This window comes from Heloderma suspectum, chromosome 1 (assembly GCF_057233095.1).
Source record: "Heloderma suspectum isolate Gila_16-S chromosome 1, 16-S_ref, whole genome shotgun sequence".
NCBI classification, from domain to species: Eukaryota; Metazoa; Chordata; class Lepidosauria; order Squamata; family Helodermatidae; genus Heloderma; species Heloderma suspectum.
Genome location: NC_139458.1, coordinates 288,867,798 through 288,893,150, shown reverse-complemented (window position 1 = coordinate 288,893,150; position 25,353 = coordinate 288,867,798). Strand labels below are relative to the sequence as shown.

Here is a 25,353-nt window from a genome sequence, read left to right as displayed (position 1 = left end):
TTTACTAATTGAAAGCAGAAGCTGAACTGTTTAGCTAAATATTTTAAGCATAGCTTTATTTTGTCAATCTCTTATTTGCATATACTTTTTGTGATTGATTACATTCTTTGAGGATCCAGAGCCTACTTGAATGCAGCACTATTTAGGCTGCAATTCTAGGTACACCTATCTCAAAGTAAGTCCCATTGAACACAGCTGAATTTATTCTAAGCAAAAATGCATAAGGTTACACAGTAGTTTTTCAGAACATTTGTGTGTGCATGTGTGTATATATATGTAGTGGAGTAAGGAGGCAGTTGGTTGTGATTATGTGCCCATGAATATCTGTTGATCACCTAATATACAACCCAACACTTTCTTACTCTGTTGCTTACATTGGATACAGCATAATGATTTTTTTTCTCACCTTATCAATTAAGTTTATCTTCCACTGTATGTTAACTCACAAATAAACATTGTAAAGTGTCTCTAAGTCTATGGAAACATAATTATTGCACATTCCAAAATATGAGAATAATATTACAAAATGAGTCATGTATCTTATCAAGGAGCTTCTTTGTGTGTTAAATGCATGACTGAATTTGATCTTTTAACATAGGATGGAAAGCGATTGGAGTCAGGCCTGCAGTTCCAGAATGAAGCAGAGATTGCGGGCTATCTACTTGAATGTGAGAATCTACTGCGCCAACAAGTCATGGATGCCCAGATTCTTATTGATGGGAAATATTATCAGGCAGATCAACTGGTCCAGAGGTACATGCATTTTTGTTGTTATTTGGTAAGAGGCGCATTCACTCAACTTGTATCCTGTTTGTGGCTATGCAAAGACATAATAAAATCTTCAACTGGCAGTAACTGCAAAAGGATGCACACATATGTAGGGAATTCTAATATCCCGAATGTAGTTGGATTTGTCTTGAACTGAACAAATAATATGACAAAATAACAGCCTTTTTCCTCTGCAAATTGTGGCTTGGATTACTTGATGGATCTACCTGGGTTCTTGTCCAAATTAGTTCCTTGAACTTTGTAAGCGTCTCTGATGTATAGTATACCTCTAAGCTTCCACTTTAATTCAGAGGATATCCATTAATCTTTGCTTGAATAAGCGGGTGATCTGTGGACTAATATGCAGAGAACCCAGATTTAGAGCTTCATCTCTGAAGTCCCTTCCACTTCCTATGGTTCATTGTAAGGCGCCCGCTGATTCTTTGCAACATATATTATCCTATTCATCAGTCCGCTAACGTAATGTCCTATATCCTAGTAGTGCTTTTGACTATGTTTATATTGTGCTAACATTTTGCTAATGCCAGTTATTTTTCCCCGGTGAGGACTGTGCACAGGCATGAATACCAAACACAGGCATATGAATGTCTACCTCTGTAAAGTTACTGCTACTATACAGAATGACCTTTTTCATTGCCGAACACATTTTCTATGAATTTGTTCCATTGATATCAATGAGACTTAGAGCAAGTTCACAGAATCATTTTTGTCTTGCTTGCTACCCAAGGATGCATTCCCATGAATAATGTGTTATACAAACTTCATTCTTATACAGCCACTGCTTCTCTGGTGAGGTTCCAATTATTTTAATGGCTGAACTATTTCCTACCATGATTATGGAAATCATTACTGATAAGTGGAGGATGTATCTGAGGTTCATAGAATCCCAGTTCATAGGAGACATTCTCTCTGTGAACGCATTCCTTGGGACACTTAAGGCGCATAACATGGAGACAAAATTAGTCATACGGACTTTCCCTTACTATTAAGAAATTATGCTTAGGACTATATATTTGGTATAATAGTAAAGAATATTACTTTGATTCTTACATTCCATTTTTTAAAGAGGCCAATGAGCTTGATCCTCTCTCCACTTTCCCCGAGACACTACTGTGCTTTTGAAAAACTGAGCCCATTTTATTATGATGGCTTTATTACATCCAAACATACACTATTCTTTGGCACGCTACAGCCTAGCTGCCGTAGCATCAGAAAACTCCTAATATCTATCAATTTATCAGAGAATTTTACTGGAACTAATGGATTCAACTTCTGGACTAATTGATTGAACACTGTTAGGCTACATTACTTTCTTTTAAGTACAAGATAGCTGTGGTTTCCAATATTATTTTTTAAACTGATACCAGTTAACAACAATTCTGAGATTATATTGAGTTACTTTCAGTTCTGTAGTAATTGCCTTTCTTTGTTTTAAAACAGGGTTGCAAAACTAAGAGATGACCTTATGGCCTTAAGAGCAGAGTGCTCCTCAATCTACAGCAAGGGGAGAACACTGACAACAGAACAGACCAAGATGATGATATCAGGAATAACACAAAGCTTAAACTCAGGATTTGCATCAAACTTAAGCCCTGGTTTAAACTCTGGACTGAGCCAGGGCTTATTACCCTCCTTGACATCATCCAGCCTAACATCAGGTTTATCATCGGGTCTTTCTTCAAGACTGACGCCAGCTATCACCCCAGCATACACACCAGGTTTTCCACCAAGGTTAATTCAAAGCTACATAACTGGAGTTGACACCGGTGGACTGCAAACACTCAAACTGATGCAGATCCGAAAACCCTTGATGAAATCAGCTTTTATTGATCAGAATTTAACAGAGGAGGAAGTCAATATGAAATTTGTCCAGGACCTCTTAAGATGGGTGGATGAAATGCAGGTAATATCTTTACACGTACAGTTTTCAGTGTGCACCTAATTGTTTTTCTTATCTGCTTGAGGACTCAAACTTTAATTTTCAATTTCTGCCTGCAAGGTGCAACTTGATCGGGTTGAATGGGGTTCAGATTTGCCAAGTGTGGAAAGCCATGTAGAAAATCACAAGAACGTCCACAAAGCTATTGAAGAATTTGAGTCAAGCCTTAAAGAAGCAAAAATAAGTGAGGTACAGTCTTTTTTTAAAGCCCTGTGGCTATGTATATATACACACATCTTTAGAAATGAATTACTCATAAGCTAATAACTGGTTTCATAACTGTACTTGGATTACACAACTGTGCCTTTGTTATGCTCGTTATACAGATAATACAAAATATGTAACCCTTCTGTCATGTGCCTGATGTATCTTTTTTAAATGTATTTCCTTTGACTCAATTTGTTCTATACAGATCCAAATGACTGCTCCCCTTAAACTCAGCTATGCAGACAAATTGCACAAACTGGAGAGCCAATATGCAAAACTCTTGGTAAGATCATTACTTGGAGGTCCGGTGTTTAGATGCATGCCATCTTGCTAACAAAAGGTTTAAAGCAGGGGTCAAGAAAGGCTTAAAGTAGAATGGGCTAATTCTGCTGGGAAATGGGCATGTGGGGTGACTTCTTGCAGTCCTGTTTCCCAGCAGAATCCGCTTGTACTGGAAAAGAGGGCAGGTGAGGAGAGTTACCTCCACACACCTTCTTTCCCTGCACAACCACTGGGAAGAGGGTGAGGGTAAAGCTTCTTCCTCCTCCCAGCAGTCATGAGAGGAGTGCTGGGAGTGGAGTGGGGTTGGTTGGGGGGAGGCTTTAACCTCTTCCCTCCCATCCCAGCAACTTGCATTATGATTGCTGGCAGGAGGAAGAGGATCTGACCTTGCCCTCTTCCCAGCGATCATGATCCAAGTTGCTGGGATGGGGGGTGGGGGAGGATGTGTGTGTGTGTGTTTATATATATGTATGAGTATGGGTAGATGCACAGACACAGGTGCACGTGTGGGGGGTGTCTTGGAGGTGTGAAATTGGCTTCCAGACCCTCCTGAAGGTGCCCACCCCTGGTTTAAAGTAAAAATTGGATTTCTTTTACTATCTTTTCAAGAATACATCAAGAAATCAGGAAAGACACCTTGATACCCTTCACAATTTTGTATCACGTGCTACCAGAGAACTCATATGGTTGAATGAAAAAGAAGAGGAGGAGGTTGCATATGACTGGAGCGACAGAAACACGAATATCACAAGGAAAAAAGATTACCATGCAGTAAGCATTGCTAATTCATTTAAAAGGAAACATGGGTCTGGATCTAATGTTGGTCATTCACTAATGGAGTGGAACAGATTTCCCCTCCCCATCTCAGCCCCCATGCACCCCCAAAATCTGCTCTGGAGTGTTGGCGAACCCTCTGCAGTAGATTTAGAGCACGCACAGCCAGCTGCATGGGGGAGGGGAGGATGAGAGAGTTCCATTGTGACAGTGGAAGTCTGTTTGCACAATGTTGGATCCAACCCATTAAATGTAGCTTTTCTTATTTCCTCCCAACTTCTAAAGCTAAATTATCTTTTTATTTGTAAGGAACTGATGAGAGAACTTGATCAGAAAGAAGAAGTTATTAAATCGGTTCAGGAAATAGCGGAACAACTGCTCTTTGAAAGCCACCCTGCAAGGCTAACTATTGAGGTAGGTTGTTGAGCATGGCCTAGGAACAGGAATGCAAAACAATTTGACAGTCTTTTAAGACCCTTTTAATGGGCGATTGAAACAGTATACTGGCCTGTTTTCTGAGTAAATTCTCTAGCCCCATGCTTCACTTTCAGAAGATGTTCAATAAAATAAGAACCTTTGATTTCAGTGTGTGTGTCTGTGTCTGTGTGTATGGGCTCTGCATGGACATATGACACCCCTAATGCTGCACCTTGCAGTTCGTGGTCTTTGGGCTACACTGTTTAGATTTTTTTTTTCTGTATCCATTTGCATCTGTATCCATCTGTATCCTTCCAGCTTAACCTACCATCTAATGTAGGAGTGGGCAGAAGGTAGATCTCCAGATGTCTGGGACTTCAACTCCCTGAAGCCCCAGCATGGCCAGTCATCAGGAATTCTAGAAGTTGAAATCATAGAATCATAGAGTTGGAAGAGCCATTTAGGCCATTGAGTCCAATCCTCTGCTCAGTGCAGGAATCCAGTTTAAACATCTGGAGATCGGCCTTCTGCCCACACCTGATCCACTGAATGCGGTGAAGTGTGTTCTAGTCCACAAAATCTTGTGCCATAATAAATTCGTTAGGTGTTACAGGACACTTTATTGTTAATAGCATAAAACAAGTGGGACCTACAACAAAATGTTGCAGTGCGGAATGCTCCTCTTCAGGGTGCAAGCCAGCCAGCCATGCCTTCTCCCAGGATTTTCCATCCCCCCTCCCCCTCTCCTGTGTTCTGGGCTTTGTTGTTGTTGTTGTTTTTACCCAAAAGACACACAGTATTCTGTGGCCGTGGGAAACTCCAGTGTAGCAGCTCCCATTAATGTTACTGTTAGACTGAAATGTTTAGCCTATGACAGTGCAGTAGTTCTGCTGTGCATGTCTTAGGGAATTTCCAGGGCATTTCCACTTGTAAAGGTTTCAGTACAATGCTTCCTTTTAAGGTGTGAAGTTCAGGCACATGCTCTTACTCATAAACTTCAGATATTGTTTGGATATTAGATTTATTTTGGATTGGAATCAAGTTGTATATTGTAAGTAATCTGCTTTACTTTAAGTGTATGCTAGCCAGCACAAGTGCCTTCATACTTCCAAATTAGATCATGGGGTTTTCAGTTTAAGGGCACAGTCCTATGCATGTTTAGACAGAAAAAAGTCCTACACCTCCCAGCATTCCCCAGCCAGCTCGGAATTGTAGGACTTTTTTCTGTCGAAACACGCATAGGATTGCATCCAAAAACAGATAATAAGGTGGGGCTATGTTCTGAAGCAATAAGGGTTTTATGCGAATAGTTCATTCTTCTGATACTCCCATGTTATTAAAGTGTAAACACTGTTGGCACTGATGTTGGAGCAAAGCTTCTTCTTTTGTAGAGCAGTACTGGATATAAAATATTGATACCTTGTGTAAAGGTATAGATAAGTAGCCTCTGTCTCTAGATTAGTTCCACAATCTGCAAAGGTTTATTTTAAAGCAAATTTAATTGATACTCATCTTCTAATGGAAGACAGGACTCCCTCTGACTTTAGTGGGGGATGGTTTGGGCTCTAAATGGGAGAGTTTTGAATCTACAGTATTTAGAGCAGCCTCTGCTGGCCAAAAATATTGCTGTGTTAATACAGCAGAAATACCGCAAATATTATACAAGGCAGTTCTGAACAGCAATAAATCTAACAAGTAACTTTTTAGGTTCAGAGGCCTCTATTAATTTTTGTACAGAAATACAGTTGGTAGCATTTTTTGGAGGCTACTATATGTTAATGTCTTTTTCTACTGTTACAATGAGGTAAAGGCATTCAGGTTGGCAAATACTGGGGAGGGGCTCAATTCCTCAAATCATTTTTTTTTCATTTGAACTGTTGCTGTTTCTGCTGCTGTTACACAGCCAAATATGACTCTCTTCCTCTGCCTGTATCCTTAAGGCCTACCGAGCTGCAATGCAAACACAATGGAGCTGGATTTTGCAGCTTTGCCAATGTGTGGAACAGCATCTAAGAGAAAACATTGCATATTTTGAGGTATGTATCACATGGATAAAATTGCCAAGTAACCACAGATTTCAACCCTAGCAACATCAACAACAAGAAAACGGGTTTGTTAGTGTGCTTCTATGCCAAATGATACAGCAACTCTACAATAAATCAGAATTTTCATATGTTGCAGGACTCCCCTATTGTACTGCTGCACACGTCTAGAAAAAGTGCAGTTATGATGACGATACCATTTTTATGACCAGTTTAGCGCCATATTTATCAATATATGACGTGAACTAAAGTTTAACCTCTTTTCCCCCCACACTTGTATTTTTATATGGTTCAAATGGACCAGGATAACTGGGTAACCTTTCCCGCTTGTGTCAAGTTCTTGTGAAAAGAGTCAGTGACTACCACTGCTTTATTTTGGCTTTTTTGTTTACTTCTCCAAGGAAGCTTAAAGTTCAGCTCCACCATGCCTCACCCCCAATTCCTTTGATTTATGTGTGTGTGCTACAATGTGAGAGACGGTCACCTTCCTTTTGTTTGGTCTTTTTATTTTGCAAAGTGGAAGTGAATGGGTCCATTTTTCTAATTGACTTAAGGAGCCTCACAGTGATAAAACTTTGTATGTCTGTCTATTTAAGGCCATTAGCAGGGAAATGTACCACAGTATGGGTTTGGCAGCCTAGACTTCAATGTGTTGTACCAAATCTACTCACAAGGACGGGGCTTGCAATAGTGTCTTTTTTAATGAAAAGGTGTGTTTCATTCTAGTTTTTCAATGATGCCAAAGAGGCCACAGATTACTTGAAGAATTTAAGAGATTCTGTACATCGAAAATACAGTTGTGATAGGTCCAGCAGTATTCATAGACTGGAAGATCTGATCCAGGAGTCCATGGTAGGAATGAAAAACTCTTATCAGATTTCATCTCCTATACATACATCACTGAAGTAATTGTGCCTTTTTGCAGTGGTATACAAAAGATAAGAGGGTAAACCTAAACGTAATGATGGGCTCATATATATATATATAACCTTTGGCAAAGGGAACTAATCTTGTAATTATCTTAATAATTCTTGCTTTAAAAATAATGAAAAAAGAAGCTAATATCTTAAACTAGAACTTCATAATCTTTTGGCAGAGCCATGAGTTCAGTCATAATACTTGATAAATTTTGTCAGTATTCTGAACCTATCCATTCCTGCCCACTTTCACCAGTGAACCAAATTAAAGAAAAGCAATAATTGGGGGTCTAGACTGATTATGGGCTTTGGGTCAGCCTATAGGCTGACATTTAGCATCTGCAGAACACACAGTGGCCACAGTCCACCAGTCTTGGGGAGTCTGATGATTGCATGGACTTTTACACATATAGAGTCTGTCCCATCCCCTTCCATGGGCCAGGCAATTGTATGTATATGCAGTGGGAAATCTTTTTGAGTTGGCAAAGCATGTCATCTCTTTGGAGAAAATGGGACCCCTGTACTAACAGAACTTTGGATCATGGGCATTAATTTTCACCACTGTAACTAAATGCGGTTGGTAAGCAGTGTACAGGAATCAAGCTCTGCCCCACTTAGTCCTTGCTATTGAAAACTGAAGTTGCATGGTTGGCCCAATAGTGGATTACTCAATTGGACCATAGTATGCCTGCTTCAAGGATGGTTGACAATTCCACCAGATAATAATAAATAATGGGCAGTATGCAATCGTACCTTGGTGTTAAGTTAAATTACATTGCATTAGCACAAGAGACCTCTAGCGTAATGCCAACAGTGTTAGCTGGCATGATGGGATTCCTCGGAAAATGCATCATGCCAGCTAACAGTGCTGGCATTGTGCTAAATGTCTTTTATGGTAGCGCAAAGTAATTTACATTAGCGCTAGTGTCAGGTTGGATACTGCCCAATGATTGGTAGAGAGTACCAATTACTATATAGACTTAGTTCTGGCTTGTGTGAATAGTGCTTTGTAAGAGACCACAAACAGCAGAGGAACATTTTTTAAAGCTTCAGAAAAGAACACATTTAATTTGTAGCTACTTTTAATATTGTTCATTTATTTTCTTTTTAAATTTGCATCTAGGAAGAAAAAGAACAGCTCCTGCAGTACAAGAGCACAGTGGCAGGCCTTGTGGGGAGAGCAAAGACAATAGTTCAGCTGAAGCCGAGGAATCCAGATAATTCACTCAAGACGTCCATCCCAATTAAGGCCATCTGTGACTATAGACAAATTGAGGTTGGAGCCTTGGATTTTTTCAAATCAATTGTGGGCGTGAGAAGATAGTTGAGGTTGCATTAATGAAATGTTCCTGGAAATCTCTTCCCTAGTAAAAACAGCTAGCTCTTATCTTCCCAGTTATTGGTTGGGTTGTTTTCCATTTTGTTCTCCTGTCACTTTTTCAGTGGCAACATTTACAAGTGTGCTTTACAAGGACAGGATAAGAATGTTTGGCTCATTCATTTTCCCGGTCTTCCTTTAAAAACTAGATAACCATTTACAAAGATGATGAATGTGTGCTAGCAAGCAACTCCCATCGGGCAAAATGGAAAGTGATTAGTCCAAGCGGTAATGAGGCCATGGTTCCCTCTGTATGTTTTACCATTCCTCCACCCAACAAAGAAGCAATAGACACTGCAAACAGGTATGTGTTGGCAAAATGCACACACAAAACATTGAAGGCCTTATTAATTTTTTTTGCTTTTCAGGAACATCTCTTTAACATGTATTGGTATAGGACATTTATAACAGGTACTCCTCTTCTGACTGTCTGTTGTTACCATTAATTTAGTTTGAGTCATGTTTTCCTCCTCTGCTTTGTGCATTTCAGAATTGAACAGCAATATCAGAATGTCCTAGCTCTCTGGCACGAATCACATATAAACATGAAGAGTGTGGTCTCCTGGCAGTACTTGTCAAATGAAATTGAAACAGTTCGAGCTAGTAATGTTGCTTCGGTAGGTTCTGTGCCTATTCCAGCACTCACCCAAAGTATACCTGCCAAATTTTCTATGTTTCAGAAGTGAATATCTGTGGTTGTAAAAGCTGATTATAGCCACACACAGTTCTTGACTTCTTCATTTTTCAACATTTAGTTCTCCAGAGGTATATCCTGACAACCTTTGGTTACATCTACATTCTACCTTAATAACATGATAGGCAAAGATTGAGGGCAGTTCCATATTTTACACACTAGATATGATTGCTGAAGGAATACCAGTGCCATAATGGAGTTTTCCTATAACAAATGCTTAAAATGTGGATGATGTGTCGATGTCCGTGTCAGGTCTATTGAGAGTTCCCTGAGGCATTTACATGTGTATTTAAAGATGCATGCATTTAAACATTTCATGTATATGCTATATACGTTACATCCCAAAGAGACAGCATGACGGGCCTCTCTCTGCTTACTTAAGTGAAATTCCTCCATAGGCTTCTTCTGATGTGCTGTCCCCACAGAGGCCAGGGCTTTAATAGCAACATGTGCACTACACTTTAGAACATTAACATACTACCATAGGAAATGCACATAACATAATGTGGTTTATTAAATACTGCCCACTGTTGGAGAGGCTTTATTATTCTTTTCCTGATTTTTAATATTTCCTAGATAAAGACACTCTTGCCAGGTGAACATCAGCAGGTTTTAAGCAACTTGCAGTCCCGCTTTGATGACTTCCTGGAAGACAGCCAGGGATCTAAAGTCTTTTCAGTCGCTGACATTGCACAGCTGGAAAGGGAAGTGAATGTGTGCAAGCAGTATTACCAAGAGCTCCTTAAGTCTGCAGAGAGAGGTAAGGATAACACATTAAGAAATTTATTTACAGCTTTTATATACTGCTCCACATCTAAACAGGTTATGGAATGGTGAACAATAAAAGATAAACAAACAAAAACACCATATAAAGAATAAAAGAACATATGAAAAGTTTGTAAAAAAACTGAATATAGTAAAAACCACGGCTGGTCAGTCAAGGGGAGGCTACTTGAAATAAATGTGTCTTCAGCAGGCACCAGAAACAACACAGTGATGGTGCCTGCCTGACCTCCAGAGGCAGGGAGTTCCACAGAAAGGGAGCCACCACACTGAAGGCTCTATTCTGGGTGGACTTCAATTGGACCATAGGTCCATGCGGAACCACCAGGAGCATCCTATCTGGTAACTTCAGTGACTGGGCAGGTTGATAAAGGAGAAAGTGGTCTGAGGTGCAAAAAGCGCAAAAGTCTGCCAAGATGCTTAATGATCTCTACTATATTTTCAACTATGTACATGTGAACTGTAGTATCATGGCTGTTTCAGAGTAGTGCCCATTCCAATTTCGGAAGCGAAGACAGAAATCGATTTTAGTGGCAGGAGCAGGAGGAGCTGACAAGTTCCGAAGGCCCACTTTTGGTTACAATTAACATTAAACTGAAAAGAGTTGTGTATCTTATGTGTATTTGTTCTGATGTTTTAAATATACCTTACAATAATGGTTGCAGTGTTATCAGGTTAGACGAATTCTTGGGATTAGTGCTTTTGGCATGCCTATCTAGTACACATGAACAATTAGATGGCTATAACCATGGGTGCTCAGAAGTCTGTGAATTCTGTGATGGTATTTTTCTAATAACAGAGAAGAGACACAGTTTTCTACATCCCTGATTTCCTTGTTTCATCCTTCATGTGAGAAATTATTTGAATGGGTCAGTTTGTCGTAATAGCATCTGCACCTGCTTTCTGTGGGTGTGTAGAACCAGTTAGCTATCCACTGATGTAGATGCACCTGAAAAACTTATATATACAAAATGGGAAGGAGAGATAACTGCCTCCCTACCTCCAAAATGGCATCCCTTCTGTTTATTGTGTTGCTAACAGCACCTAGGGCTGATTCAGACGTTGTGGGTATTGCAAATACAATAATTATTTGCACCTCTGCATACTCACTGAAAATGTAATGTGCATTTTACTGGCACACAGTCTCAGATATTAGTTGGGTTCCTAAAATGAGTTTTGTATCGCACAAATGTGACTTCTCGGAGACAACTATTATTTTGGCGGGTTTCATAGCAGAAGAACTTTCATTAGTTTCACTACTAAATGTAGAAGAAAACATTTTTCTTTTGCCAAAATAATTTACCAGGAATATTTTACCTCATCATTTATATCTGTTTACCTAGTAGTCTTAAATATCTATATCTACATCTACATCTATATCTAGCTATGTCATAAATGGGCGCTGTATCATTTTGAAAAAAGATTGACAGTATCCTGAAAGAAAAATACCTTCGAATATTTATGTTGTAAATATTCCATCTTCATTCTGAAAATGTATAATACTATTCAGTATCAAACACACAAATGATTCTGTAAAGCTAAATAGATGCATTATATTATGCATTCAGACTGATATTGACATAGAAAGGAATTCAATAGCAGATTAAAGCTGATTAAAGTGAATCTATAAGTCACTGTCTAGAGGAAAGATAAACTGTGCTGACTGTGTGTACATCTGGAATAAGTGATAAGGGACTCACTGCTATAGCTTTACTACCATCTTATTATAAAATCTTCTCTAGAAGAGCCATAGACAATCCAGTTGATCATTGTGCATGCACAAATGGGATGATAATACCTATGACTAAAGTGATGTGCATATTGCTTTTGGGGTGGATGCCTTGTTTTGTTGTAAAAGTAAGAATGAAATTGCTTGAGAGAAGCTCCATGATGATACATGTAAGCAGAAAGTTGATTCTTGTGCATCCTGCTTCTGTGATGTTTACATTTCTCCACTTTGGAAGATGCACAAGCTATTCCCAGTTTGTGAAATTACCCTTTCCTCTTTGGGGGAGGCTCAGAAAATCTGTTTCAGATGAAATGGAGAAGCTTGGAAACAGGGGGCAGAATCCAGTGCTGCCCAGCTGTTGGCAGAGCTGGCCACTGATTCTGGTCTGCATGTGGCCAGTGGCCCCTACCGTTTGTGGAACTGCGATTGAGCGGATCTGGAGGCAAGCCCCCAAATAAGCAGAAACTTGTTGCTGGAAGGGGGCAAGTCTGTGGACCAGAACTGATAGCCAGCTCTGCCAGCCCCTGGGCAGCATTGAATTCTACCCAGGAAATGCAAGACATTTGCACTTCCTGTTTCTCCCCCCACCCCAAATTATGAACACATGCAATGCACCTTGTAATCACTTTCCCGTAATGTTTATTGCATGTTTCCTTTAGATTTCAGGCAGAGTCATAGCGGACTCTTAAAGAGGGTTAAAGCACCGTGACTCTAGTATATCTGTTGTTGGCAGAGGGACGTTAAAAATGCTTGGCTTTACTTGCATGCATACATTTCCTTTAACAGAGGAGCATGAGGAATCCATTTACAACCTATATATCTCAGAAGTTCGAAACATCAGACTTCGTTTGGAGAACTGTGAAGATCGTTTGATTAGGCAGATTCGAACTCCGCTGGAGAGAGATGACCTACATGAAAGTGTCTTTCGGATCTCTGAACAAGAGGTGAGTATTCTGAGCTTTCCTATCTATGAAAACGAATTCTCCCAAACCCTATAGTCAGGGTCAAAATACACATTACATTAAATATGTAGGGAGTTGCTCTGTTCTGTTGCTATTGTTTGTTTTACACAAAAGTCAGTGGGCAGGGGGCTTCCAGATCATGACCACAGTATGTTGGAAGGGGAGGGTTAATCCTTCCCTCCCCAGCCATGACCCCCTGGAATTAACGCATACACACCACACATGGCAGTTAGTGATAGAAAAAGGTCCCAGGGCATCTTTGCTCTCCCAGTGGGCATTGTCCAATGGAGCCACAGTGCTTATGCAATTGATGCAGCTCTAGCGAAAGAGACCTCTAGCGCAACACTAATAGTGTAAACTGGCATTGGCAGGGTTTCTGGGGAAACCTGCTGCACCAGCTTAAGGTATTGGCATTGCACTAGAGGTCGCTTACGCTAGTGCTGTGTCAATTGCATAAGCGTAGGGGGCTCTGTTGGATACCGCCCTCATTCAGATCTGCTCCCACACACTTTCTATTGAAAATCACAACAGATGGAGCTACACGCTGTGTATTTAACTAACATGTATATTTCTTGAAGGAATTATGAGCACACAAAGAGTTCATTCAGAAGGGACCACTACAGTTACCTGCATGGCTGCAGCTACAAATTATAATGATAAGCTACATTTATAAAGCTCATGTCTTAATTAAAGAAAAGTAATCGGGCAACCAACTGATTATAGGTTTGGGGGCAGCCTGTAGACCAACTCCCTCATTCAGGAACTCCCAGCCCAGGCAGGCTAGTTTTGCTGGTTGTTTGAGGACAGAGTCTGGTAAACATCTTATTTAAGGAGGCTTTTCATTTGTGAGTGGCAGTGCTGACCACTTTTGGGTTCTCTAACTTTGATGAATTGGATTTGCTTTTATTGTGTTTTCATATTGTGTTTTAAGATATTTCTCATAACATACTATTAATATGTATTAGCTGCCATCAGAGTCTGTTGCTGTTTAGGCTGGTGACATAAATGAACAAATTAATGAAATACCTGCTAAAGTGGCCATGGTCTAATAGCTGAATGAGATATAGGCCTTATGAGCTTAAAACATTTATTTACTTACTAAAATATGTATCATATTTGCATCAACGTATCCCACTGTGTCTGACAATAGAAAGCATATTAAAAATATAAAATAAAAACAGTGTAAAAAAAGTAGGCATTTTCTAATAGTTAAGTAGCAAAATAGTGTTTAGGTGACTTTCGTCATAATTTAAAACAAAATTGAGTGTTTTGCTTGGAATTGACTACCTTTATCCTATGTGTTTAACTCAGAGGTTCTTAAATTGTGTAAGTAAACTTCCCAGAGTTGAGGAGAAATTGCTCAATCAACTTCTAATACAACCAAGAGACATTACACTGTTTAATTATACAGGGATACATTCTGTGCTTATGGAGTCTTCTCAAAGTTATCACATGCGTACCTTCATGTGGAAGTGTTATGGAAGGATATATTATCCATGCTGCTTTTCTATAATTAAATCTAAGGCAGGACCTAGCAGGAATCTTGGATCTTTTTTCATGGATCCATTGCAAAATGTTACAGTACTCACACAATGTTTTGTACAGAGCCACTCACACGATCTCTTTATTAAAAAATGTGAACACAGAGCCTTAAATTAGTAGCGGGTCTCACATTTGAAACAGACTTCTGAGAAGGCAAATAAAAGGAAAAGGGGGGGTTGGGGCCACTTTGGTTTATGGGAGGGATGGATAAGCGCTGGCCTGTGTGCCAGATACAGCTCCGGGAAGGTCCCTATCTACCCGCCAGCTTCCCTACTGGTTTATTTTTGATAACATTTCAGAGATAAAGGATTTCCCCTCCTCCCTCCCATGCTGCAGAGGGCCATTTTCAGGGGGTGGGTCACTGCTGGGGAGGGAAGGGCTAATCTTCCACTTCCCACTGCTGCATCCCCTCAAAAAATACCCTCTCCCATTGTAAGGCTTTAAAAAAGCTTCCACCGGTGCCAGTGGAGGCTTTTAAAAGCTTGCTTGCAGTGGCGAAAGGGTGGTGTGTGTGTGAATGAGTGTGTGATTGTGTGTTTATGTGAGTGGGGTGTGGGCCACATACTAGCAGTGGGGTTGCCCACCCACGTTGGGTGTGACCCCGCCCAATATGCGGCCCCTGACATACTTGCACAGAACCAATTCAGTCCTTGGGACATAAAAGTTTCCTCACCCCTGGCTTATGCAAATGAGCCGTTACATTTTGTAGTGTTTTTGAAAGCACAAACATTTGCAAAAATAGATGGGTGGATACTTTCTTGATGTCCAGTACAGAAAGCCAACATAACTAATGGCAGTCATTTCTGTTGCACTGGTAGGGCCAAAGTAAGTTTGCAGTTTTCCTTCCTGGTTTAGTCTGTCTTCCCCAAGGACAACTTCACACCTCCCATAGCAATTGTTCGTGTGTCTTATGGATTTCAGTTCAGTAGTTTTCCTTAACTTAAGAAGGGTTTTTGTGACAGTTTGTTCACAACCTCTTACCTTCGGTTTTGTAGAAGCTGAAAAAGGAGCTGGATCGACTCAAAGAGGACTTGGAAACGATCACAGACAAGTGTGATGATTTTTTTAATCAAGCTACTGGTTCACCCTCAGTCCCTACTCTGCGGTCAGAGCTTAACCTTGTGATTCAAAATATGAATCAGATTTACTCCATGTCTTCCATTTACATAGAAAAGTAAGTATGGCATCAAGCCTTTACATTCTATTACACTTTGTTATCATAATGAGTGGCAAGATTTGATAGGAAGATAAGTATTGATTAGTGTGTAAAGGGGAAGCAGAACCTTCCACTTCATTCTTTAAGAAAATCTGGTGAATTGAATTATACATACAGAACATTGCCACCTTAACAACATTTATAAAGTTGAACGTCTGAATATATCTATATTCTGTCTTTATCTCTATCTCTGTGTCTTTAATGAATAAATACAAGAATGATCCTAGTTATAATATATTCTAAGAAGTTTAAAACTTTAAAATGTTTGGAATTTATTATCAGCAAATGATTTCTTTGTTTCAGGTTAAAAACTGTAAATTTGGTGCTCAAAAACACTCAAGGGGCTGAATCGCTGGTAAAACTGTATGAAACTAAACTATGTGAGGAAGATCCATTAACTGCTGACAAGAGTAATATTGAGAACCTGATGGGTACATTAAAGGTATGATTACAGTGTTCAGAAAAATATTAATACTTTTTAGCAATATAATAACATAACATAGATAGTTATATACTGTGTGGTGTTTGGCCTTTAGAGGCTGGGGCTACGTGGGGGAGTAAAGTAACAAGAGTAAGATTGGGATTCTGGTCAGTTGACTGGTTAATATTGTCCAATTGATTCCTGATTATTTTGTCAGGAGTCTTCTTCACATTAACAACTAAGAGCTGAGCTGTACATTACATTGATCATATGGAAAGCATTCCAATTCTGCCATTTTATAACCCTGAAGGTTCCTTCCCATCATCTGTCCTTATAGGCAAAGAAAGCTGAAAGGGGCTGAACCAGTTACTTGCCCTTTCCTTGCCTTGAGTCCCCAAGGAAGAGAGAGCCCCAGCTAAGTTGTACTCCTAGGAAAGGAGGAAAGAGCTACTGGACAGTCCTTATCTTCCACTGATATCTCTTTTGCAGCTAATCTTCCTTTGCAATTGGGAGGAGGAAGATGAGGGAAGATTAGCCACATAAAATATGAACTTGGGTATGCTTATAATTAGCATGTGTCCCTTTTTGTTCCATGTACAATCAAATTAATGCTGTAAATTTGAAGGCAATATTTAACAATACTTGCCTGAAGAGTTGGCTTTTTTGACCAACCATACTAGGGTGTATGCCCTATGACAATGTACTAATATTACAGCATGTGGCACATGTTGATTTGAAGAAACACCATTAGGATCTATAATGAGTTACCATGTATTTTATTTACTAGCAATGGAGATCGGAGGTTGATGAAAAAAGAGAGGTATTCCATACTCTAGAAGATGAACTCCAGAAAGCCAAAGCAATTAGCGATCAAATGTTTAAAACACACAAGGAACGTGATCTTGACTTGGACTGGCACAAAGAGAAAGCAGATCAGCTAACTGAGAGGTGGCAAAATGTTCATTCTCAAATTGAAAACAGGTTAGTGCCACAGTTTCTTCAGGAATAACACAGTGTTCATGGGGAAAAATTCAGCAGAGTCGTTTAAAGGAACCAGACTGCAAAATATATTTCTATCAGATATGGCCAGCATGGGGAACATCTGGCCCACAGGCCGGATACAGCCTGTGAGAGGTCCCCATCTGGCCCACCAGCTTTCCTGGTGCCCTTATTTCTAATCAGTAATTAGAGATAACGGATTCCGCCCACCACCGCCTCCCATGCTGCAGTGAGGCTTTTTAAAAGTGTCCATTGGTGCTAGCATGTTTTTCCCCAACCAAGCTCACTTCTGGTATGTGAGATCACCAAAAGAGAAAAGCACCTGAGAGGGACAGACTGCAGGGATATAAGATACTGGAATGCTCCCTTTCCTCTAAAACTGGACACACACACTCCTGCTTTATACATGGTCGGGGCAGACCTGGACTTAAATACATTTGCCACTATTACATCTACAGTGTCCTTGAATTTAAAGCATGCCAGGACTTGGCTGGAGCATGGAAGGGGAAAGAAAGGTGTTTTCTACAGTGTTTCAGAAGGGCTATTTTTAGTATAAATTAAAAATTCAAGAGCAGTTTATAGGCTTTATATAAATGCCTTACTTTTTACCAGTTGACTGCCAATAAGCAGTCCAAAATACATTTTGACTGAAACAGTCAATTTGAAGGGTCTGTCTCAGAGAGGGAGATAATTCACACTTATTGGCTTCCTTGTTGCTTCTTCTGATATTGCTCCTGCAACATGTGAAGGAACACTGTGGGCAAGGCCAGTAATGTAATTCTTTCATGTACATATTACCAGAGTGGTATGGAAAGAAGCCACAGGGAAGCAATTCCCAAGCTGTGGCCTATAGAAGACATGTCTTGCATGTTTGTGACACCCTCGGTTCAATATCTAGCATCTTCAGGTAAAGGATCCTAGGCAGGAGAGTTGGAAAGGACCTCTGATGCCGACTCAGAATCTTTGGTTTCACAGTGATGGCACTGTGTGAATAGACTTCTATCCTGTCTCCATCTAGGGCAGCTCTTCATCACGTTATTTATGGCCAGTTAAAATCCTCCTCTCTGCTTGTAAGATAAACGTGAAGCACATGCTGCTTCTCTTGGACATCTTAACTGACTTTGCTGGCAGTTTGTTAGCAACATTCAGGAGCTCCTAGTATAAAAGTGACAGTTTTTGTGTTGACTGCCGCTTGCGACTGTAAACAGACTGTTCTCTGCAACTGTGCACCCTCCTGCTTCCTATCCGTGAATTATACAGACTTGGAACAAAAACTGACTAATTATAAATAGCGGGTTGTATAAAATCTACCCATTTAAATATTACTTGCATCTTATTTACTAATTTTTACCTCGTTACTGTACTAGTGAATGTACCTGGTTTCTCATGGATCGCAATAGCTCGTAGTTTGGTAAGCAAAGCCTTCAAGCAAGGTTATGCAGCTGGCAGACTTGGATACATTGTCTGTATCCCATCTGAGGGAAGCCGTGGCCGCTGGCACTGCCCCTGCCATGGTGCACCCCTACAGCCCTGTGAGGGAGAGGTCCGCCCAAGGAGGCAGCCATATAACTCTGTCCCTTGGACGACTCCCGCTTGGTTTCAGACTGTATTGACTGCAAAGCTATGCATTTGATAGGAGAATCTGTATGTTTCAAACACACAGATTTCATTAATTAACATTAATTAATGCATTTAAACAACAAAATAACCCCAAGATGCACACCTATCGGGCTCTGTCAGTATGCAAGCCAAGTTTCAGGTGTCTAGGTTTCTCAGTCTTGACGCTATGGCACTGAAAGATAAAAAGACAAACATCCTTTTTTTTATTATAGCAAATTACCTTTTTTTCTTTCTGCTGAAAAATACAGGAACATTTTAAAACCAGTGCTGAGTTCTGAGAATAGCCCCCTGGTGGTCACTCTGAACATTCATTTAGAACATTCATTTATGCCTAAAATACAGTGGTTCCTAAATATCACTTGGATGTTATTCGATGCCTAGTCTTTGAGATGTGGTATATGCAGGTGGCAGGGGAACCGACTTTCAAATAGGGAATACAATGAGGGACATTAGGCCACCTATAAAAATGAAGTGATGATTTATGGAGAGATGTGAGATTGTCTGGAAGATTTATGGACCCAGGAATGTCTGTTCTCTCACAGAACAGGTACATTTCTTGACAATGAGCTACCCAGACAGGGCAAGGAAGTTTAAAAGAGCTCAGTTATGGAAGTTAGGCTTTCTGACTGAAACAGTAAAGTCGTGTTTCTTTAGTTTTGAAGGTCTGGCATATAAACTCTAAGAAAAGAACATTGCAAGGCCTCAGGCCAAACCAAATTATGCCTTCAGACAGCCTCCTGCTTGTGAGCTGGTGTAGCGAAGTGGCTGAGGCTGAGCCATGAATCGGGAAGTTTGACTCTTGCCTTTGCCATGAACACACTACGTGGCCTCAAGCAAGCCACTCTGTCTAAGCCTCAGTCCCACCATCTGCAATATGGGAGATGATAGTACTGGTTAACTTTACAGGGTTGTTGTAAAGATTACAAACAGATAAGGCATGTGAAGCTTTGAATTATAAAGCAGATAAGGCTTTGAATGCAGCAGCAGCATTTCCTTATGAAGATCATTACAATTTATATGTTCTTCCTCACTGAAACTGCTTGCTCTCCACTCAACAGGTTGCGTGACTTAGATGGCATCAATAAATCTCTAAAATACTACAGGGATACTTACGGTGCACTGGATAACTGGATTAAGCAAGTTGAAGAAACTCAGCAAAGGTTCCAGGAAAACCCGCCTCAAAACAGCAAAGCTCTGGCTAAACAGCTGAATGAACAAAAGGTACGAGATGGAGGTTCCGTTTCAGGGCTGAGATGAATGGAATTAATAACTAAGCTAAACACAAGCGATTTCAGTTCAGCTAATAAGCTTCCTATGAAACAGATATATATCTTATGTAGTTATTAATCCAGTGTGTTTTTATTCATATATTTATTAAAGGGGTAATGTTTCGCCTCCCCCATTTTTTTTCGTGCTGAGCCAAAAGCACTTTACATGGAGGAATACATGAAAAACAGCTGTTCTGCTCACTTTTTAGATAAAAACCCACTTCTGAAGTTTGTCCTATAAAATTCAGTCTGGTATGTTTTACAAAGGTTGATGTTCTAACCTTTAAGACAGGAGCAAAAGTTGCATAGGTTGATAATTGATATCTTTTGAAATCCTCTGTTTATTTTACAGATGCTAGTCTCTGAAATAGAGATGAAACAAAACAAACTAGATGAATGCCAGAAATACTCAGAGCAGTATTCAGCTGCAGTAAAGGTAAAGCTATAAGTGTGCATGTTTGTTCTCAATTTTAATTCATCGTGCAAATAAATGTGAGTATTGCTCAGTGTACAGAATTACACCATTTCTCTTGCTGCTCTTGCACCCGTAGTCTGCATTGGAAACATCGGAGTTGCCATCTCTTTTGAAATACACATCACATGGTACTTGAGCAGCATTGCTGCCACTTCCTCCATGGATGCTCCCATCCATGTTTTTAGTCTATAATGTGCCAGTGGGCATCAGTTAGGGATATTTGGATTTTGTGAAATCTGTTCTGCATGTATTTCGTGGATTGTGTGGTGTCATTCGTTCTGGCATCCGTTCATGGCCAGATTCAATTTTTTTTCTGTTATGCAGAAAAATATGCAAATAATTCCGTAAGAGGGTTCACAACAATTTACATAATTTACCTTAGTACGAAACTTGCATATTTATGTGAATACATTTGTGTGAATTTTGGGAAAATAAAAAAAGAAAAGATCCAAAAGTCTATGGACTCCACGTGGCCTGAGAGGGGGGCAGTCCGCAGCGGATTCTGCAGGTCGTATTCGTAGAAATCTGAGATTTTATTCTGTCTCGAATCTCTCCAGCATCCTTAGTATCAGTGGGTGTGGCAAATAAGGCCTGTTATCACGCAATCCACCGTAATCATTTGGGTGGATGTTTTATATGTTAGCAAAGTAACATGAAACAATCTGAGAGAAGCTGCTGCTTCTCAGCCCTGATTGCTCTCTTATAATGTGAGTTCAACAGTGGGCACCTAGTTCTGTTACACTCAGGCTTTACTGAACTAGTGTAAATAGACTTTTGTACTGAAATATGTTTCTACCACCAGAAAGACTCTTAGCAAGGAACAAATAATGTACAGCTTTCCTGATCTTGATTTATTTTCTGCAGGATTATGAGCTGCAAACAATGACATATAGAGCCATGGTTGACTCCCAGCAAAAATCTCCTGTGAAACGCCGAAGAATGCAGAGCTCCTCTGATTTCATTATCCAAGAGGTAGCGTGTTTTGTTTGTTTGTTTGTTTATATAATTATCTGTCTGCTGCCTTTTAGGACAGAGTCCTCGCAAGGTGACTCATATAACAAAATATTAAAATTATATATTTCAGTTTAAAACTCCAGTTCAATCAAACAATAACACAATAGAAGCACCTGATTAAAAAAAATACAGGGCGCTTAAAGTGAGATACTCCAACAACAGGATAAAGAAATCAAACACTTTTTTAACTCGCAAGCAGTTAAAAATCAAGCAAGCTGAAAAATAGGTGTTTTTAAAGCTGTCTTAAAAATATTCAAAGTTGAGGCCATACCTACCTTAAAGGACATTCCAGGGTCTGGGGCCTCAGCATGGATATTGAAATCCCTCAAAATCATAAACTGTCAGGTTCTCATCAGCATAGCCAAGACCACCTCCATCAGTTTGGGTAGAGGGACTGTTGGGGAGCATAGTACACGGACAGAATCTCTATCAACTCTTGTGTTCCCAACACCAGGCCCTTGAAACGGGCAGACTGTAGAACAGGATAACTGACAAGGGATGAAATCGTTATGGAACGACGCCTATCCATAGCCTGCTCCTCTACCCATGTCTGATGCTGCACTCAATACCCTGGTGGACACATTTGGGAGAGGTTTACACACACCCTTTCATCCAACCAGGTTTCAGTAATACACAAGCCATATCAGCATATTCTTCCAAAATGAATTTGTTAATAACAGCCACTTTCCCATTTACCAACCTGGCATTAATTAGCAGCTTTGGGGGAACTGCAGTTAAGCCACCAGAATGACTGAGGTTGGAGGGCAGGCCAGAAGGAGAAACAGAAAGAGAACAAAGATTCTTACTCATTTCCCCTCATCTGATGCCTCTGCCCCCCAGTGCCATAACATTCCCTGCTATGTTTAAGCTACTTGGATCTAGCTTAAAATTCTTTTTAATGGCCCAAATTCTACTGGTGTATTGTGAAAGCTTTTGAGCGATGTTTGTGAAATGTGTTTAGTATACGAAAAAATGAACAATTCACTGGTAGTTGATCATGATACATGCCTTCTGTTTCTTATTTTGTGGGACTAATCTGGCTACCACTACTTGGACAATATATCTAGTGAGAACCTTGTTTGCCAAACATTGGTTGTCTAAAATCACTGATGCTACAGAGTTCTTCTTCATAGTCTCTATGCATCACACTTATGGGCTCTGCACCTGTGCAGAGCCTCGATTGGGGAAACTTCTATAGATGAATTTCTATAGATGAATTTCTGTAGAACATTTCTGTAAAATGTTTTAACTTTTTAACTCTTTTAACCATTGTTTTATTCTTATCTGTTGTTCACTGCTCCGAAATCTTCTGATGAGGAGCGGTATATAAATATTGTAAGTAAGTAAGTAAGTAAATAAATAAATCGTGCATATTCCAGCGGGTTCCTGCTCAAACCCTCAGTTGTTCATCAACCACCATTGTGGCAGTACTCAACTGAAGGGACTTCTTGGTCTTCGGACTGTGCTGAGAGGCTTTCTGGATTTTTCTTTTGCTACTTTATCTTCTTTCTCTTCTAGTTACCTCTGGCCTTACAGTTATCCGTTTCATTTCATTCTTATTTGGTTTGGTTATAGGCGATTATTTGATCGCGTGTCACCTGAGGGTGTATGGCTGTTAAATGCTCCTTTTCAGGAGTGGGTTCGTTGTGGGAGTAAATTGCCTCCCACTGATGGTCACTCGCTGTGCCTACTTTGTCTAGGTGAAGGACATATTGTCAAGGCTTGTCATCATTGTATGTCATTTAGCAAGCAAGCTAGAAAAAACAGTGCCAACAGGCTCAAAGCCATCCTTTGGGAGAAGTCTTTAAAAGCAGCAGACACCCTTAAAAAACTTGTGGCATTAGGGACAGATAGCTCAACAACCACAACTAAGATGGCAGATAAGCCTCCTCAGGAGGAGACTAGTGAGAAGTTGGCAACTTCACTGTCTCAGTCAGCTCTGGCTCTAGCCGTGGGCTGCTCTGACCTGCCAACCCTGGGCTGATCTTTGACAGCCTCTCTTGCAAAGAAAATATCAGAAAGGTGAGATCCTCCCATTCTTTGGAAGCGCAAAAGAAAAAGAGGAAAGAGTCTAAAAGAGTTGCTTCTCTGCCTAAGTTGCCAGTTCGCCTGCCAGCTCCTCCTCCACTATTGGATTCACCAATTCCAATGCTTTCAGCACCTTCGGTATCGACATCGGTACCAGTGCCGATAGCTTCTATTTCAGAAGGCTAGATAAGAGACTCGACACTGACTCAGGATCGAGGGGACATTGAGTGGGCTCCAGAATGGGAGCGGAAGCAGGGGCTATCCCTTCAATTGGTCTGCTCGGCTTATTCTCATGAAGGCGAAGGGGTGCCTGCCTATAGATGGATGTATGTTAGAGAGAGATCACGATCTCATTCCGACTGGGATCGAGGATCAGATTGGTCCTATCCCCCGAGACATCGCCATGAATGGGATGATTGGAACTATTACCAATCCGTACGGTCACTATCCCTACCAGGGAGTTGCACAACATCACCGGGAGTACTCTTCTCCACCTCGACCATCAGGCGCAGAAGTTTCTATGCTATCACCGCCTCCTCCACCTGTGGTGAGGGCGCCTCCTCCTGTATTGCAGCTTCCTGCTCCTCAGTTTCCTCCACTACCTCCTCAATCATTGGCTCCCAGGATGTCTGAGATTCACAAAGTGGGTGAGCTCAGAGTAGCTTCTCTGCTTCATCAAGCAGGGACCTCTAGGGATGAAGAGAGACAGGTTCGGCAGGACTCCTCTTGTTCCCCAAGGGAGGACTACAATCAGACTCTGCCTCGGTTTCCTCCATTCCCTTATCACTTTCGTCGCCTGATGGTGCAGTGGGTTCTCAGGACCCATCCTCTCCTTCAGAAGACATGAGGCATTTTTCTGAACAAGTTTCCAGAATGGCCCAATCGCTAGGCCTTGAGACTCAACAACCAGTGGAGAGAGTCAAAGATCTGATATCCAATGTCCTTCATACAAACTCTAGCACTCCAGTGACTATTCCCCTTTTGCTGACCTTAGTCCAGACAGTACAGCTTTCCTGGAAAGCACCGCCCTGCATGATTCCAACTTCTAAAAGGGTGAAGACCATGTATAAGATTCAGGAAAAGGATGCAAGATTTTTATTTACTCATCCTCCCCCTATTGTAAAGTCATCACAGGGAAGATCTAATCAAGTCCATTCTTCTCCAGTAGACAAGGAGGGTAGAAGATTGAACTTAATGGGCAGGTGTATATATTCTTTTGCCTCCTTTGGTTTGAGAGTTACAAACTACCAAGCGGCCATGGCGAGGTACAAACTCTTTTTGTGGGAGAAGATTGGTTCCCTATGTGACTATCTCCCAGATGATCAGTGTGAGTTGGCACATGTTTTCCAGTCTGAGGCAACTAAGCCCACGAGGCAACAGATTAACACCACTCAGCACCAAGCTGATTGTGATGCCAAGGCAATGGTGGAGCTGTTGTGCTCTGATGGCATGTATGGCTGCGATCAGTAGGTCTCACACAAGAGGCATGTTCCCGAATTGAAGACCTTCTGTTTGACAGTGAAGGTTTATTTAATTCCAGGACCGATGAGGCCATGGATACTATCCAGAAGGAGAAGACCACGGTGCAGAAAATGGGACTGTCACAGGCTCAGCCAGCCTTTTGACAATGTCTCTAGTACCATCAATCATCTTTCAACCAGCCTCGGCCTCAACAAGGCAAACATGCCAGTAGCCAGCCTCTCAACAAAAACGTCCATTTGTCTCGACATTACGGTTTCAGTCTTCTCACAGGAGAATGGACTATTTGGAGAAAAAATGCCTTTGACTGCCTGTTTCCTGTATCTCATCTCCTGGACCATTCTCCTCTCGTGGCCTTTTTTCCACTTTGGCAGTGAA

At 40.7% G+C, this 25,353-nt stretch overlaps 1 protein-coding gene across 1 annotated transcript in view; it reads left to right on the top strand.

The window, feature by feature from the left end:
* LOC146359210 (dystonin-like) overlaps window positions 1–25,353 on the top strand; it is a 422,334-nt gene that overhangs the window by 208,322 nt on the left and 188,659 nt on the right. Inside the window, exons 17-35 of the mRNA XM_084826836.1 lie at window positions 599–753; window positions 2,230–2,692; window positions 2,789–2,917; window positions 3,141–3,218; window positions 3,827–3,988; window positions 4,301–4,405; window positions 6,349–6,444; window positions 7,177–7,302; window positions 8,491–8,643; window positions 8,895–9,049; window positions 9,236–9,362; window positions 10,016–10,199; window positions 12,738–12,895; window positions 15,451–15,629; window positions 15,975–16,113; window positions 16,880–17,073; window positions 19,770–19,932; window positions 20,332–20,415; window positions 21,319–21,426. Of these exons, the coding sequence (XP_084682962.1) occupies window positions 599–753; window positions 2,230–2,692; window positions 2,789–2,917; window positions 3,141–3,218; window positions 3,827–3,988; window positions 4,301–4,405; window positions 6,349–6,444; window positions 7,177–7,302; window positions 8,491–8,643; window positions 8,895–9,049; window positions 9,236–9,362; window positions 10,016–10,199; window positions 12,738–12,895; window positions 15,451–15,629; window positions 15,975–16,113; window positions 16,880–17,073; window positions 19,770–19,932; window positions 20,332–20,415; window positions 21,319–21,426 (2,958 nt within the window). The remainder of the gene's footprint in view (window positions 1–598; window positions 754–2,229; window positions 2,693–2,788; window positions 2,918–3,140; window positions 3,219–3,826; window positions 3,989–4,300; window positions 4,406–6,348; window positions 6,445–7,176; window positions 7,303–8,490; window positions 8,644–8,894; window positions 9,050–9,235; window positions 9,363–10,015; window positions 10,200–12,737; window positions 12,896–15,450; window positions 15,630–15,974; window positions 16,114–16,879; window positions 17,074–19,769; window positions 19,933–20,331; window positions 20,416–21,318; window positions 21,427–25,353) is intronic.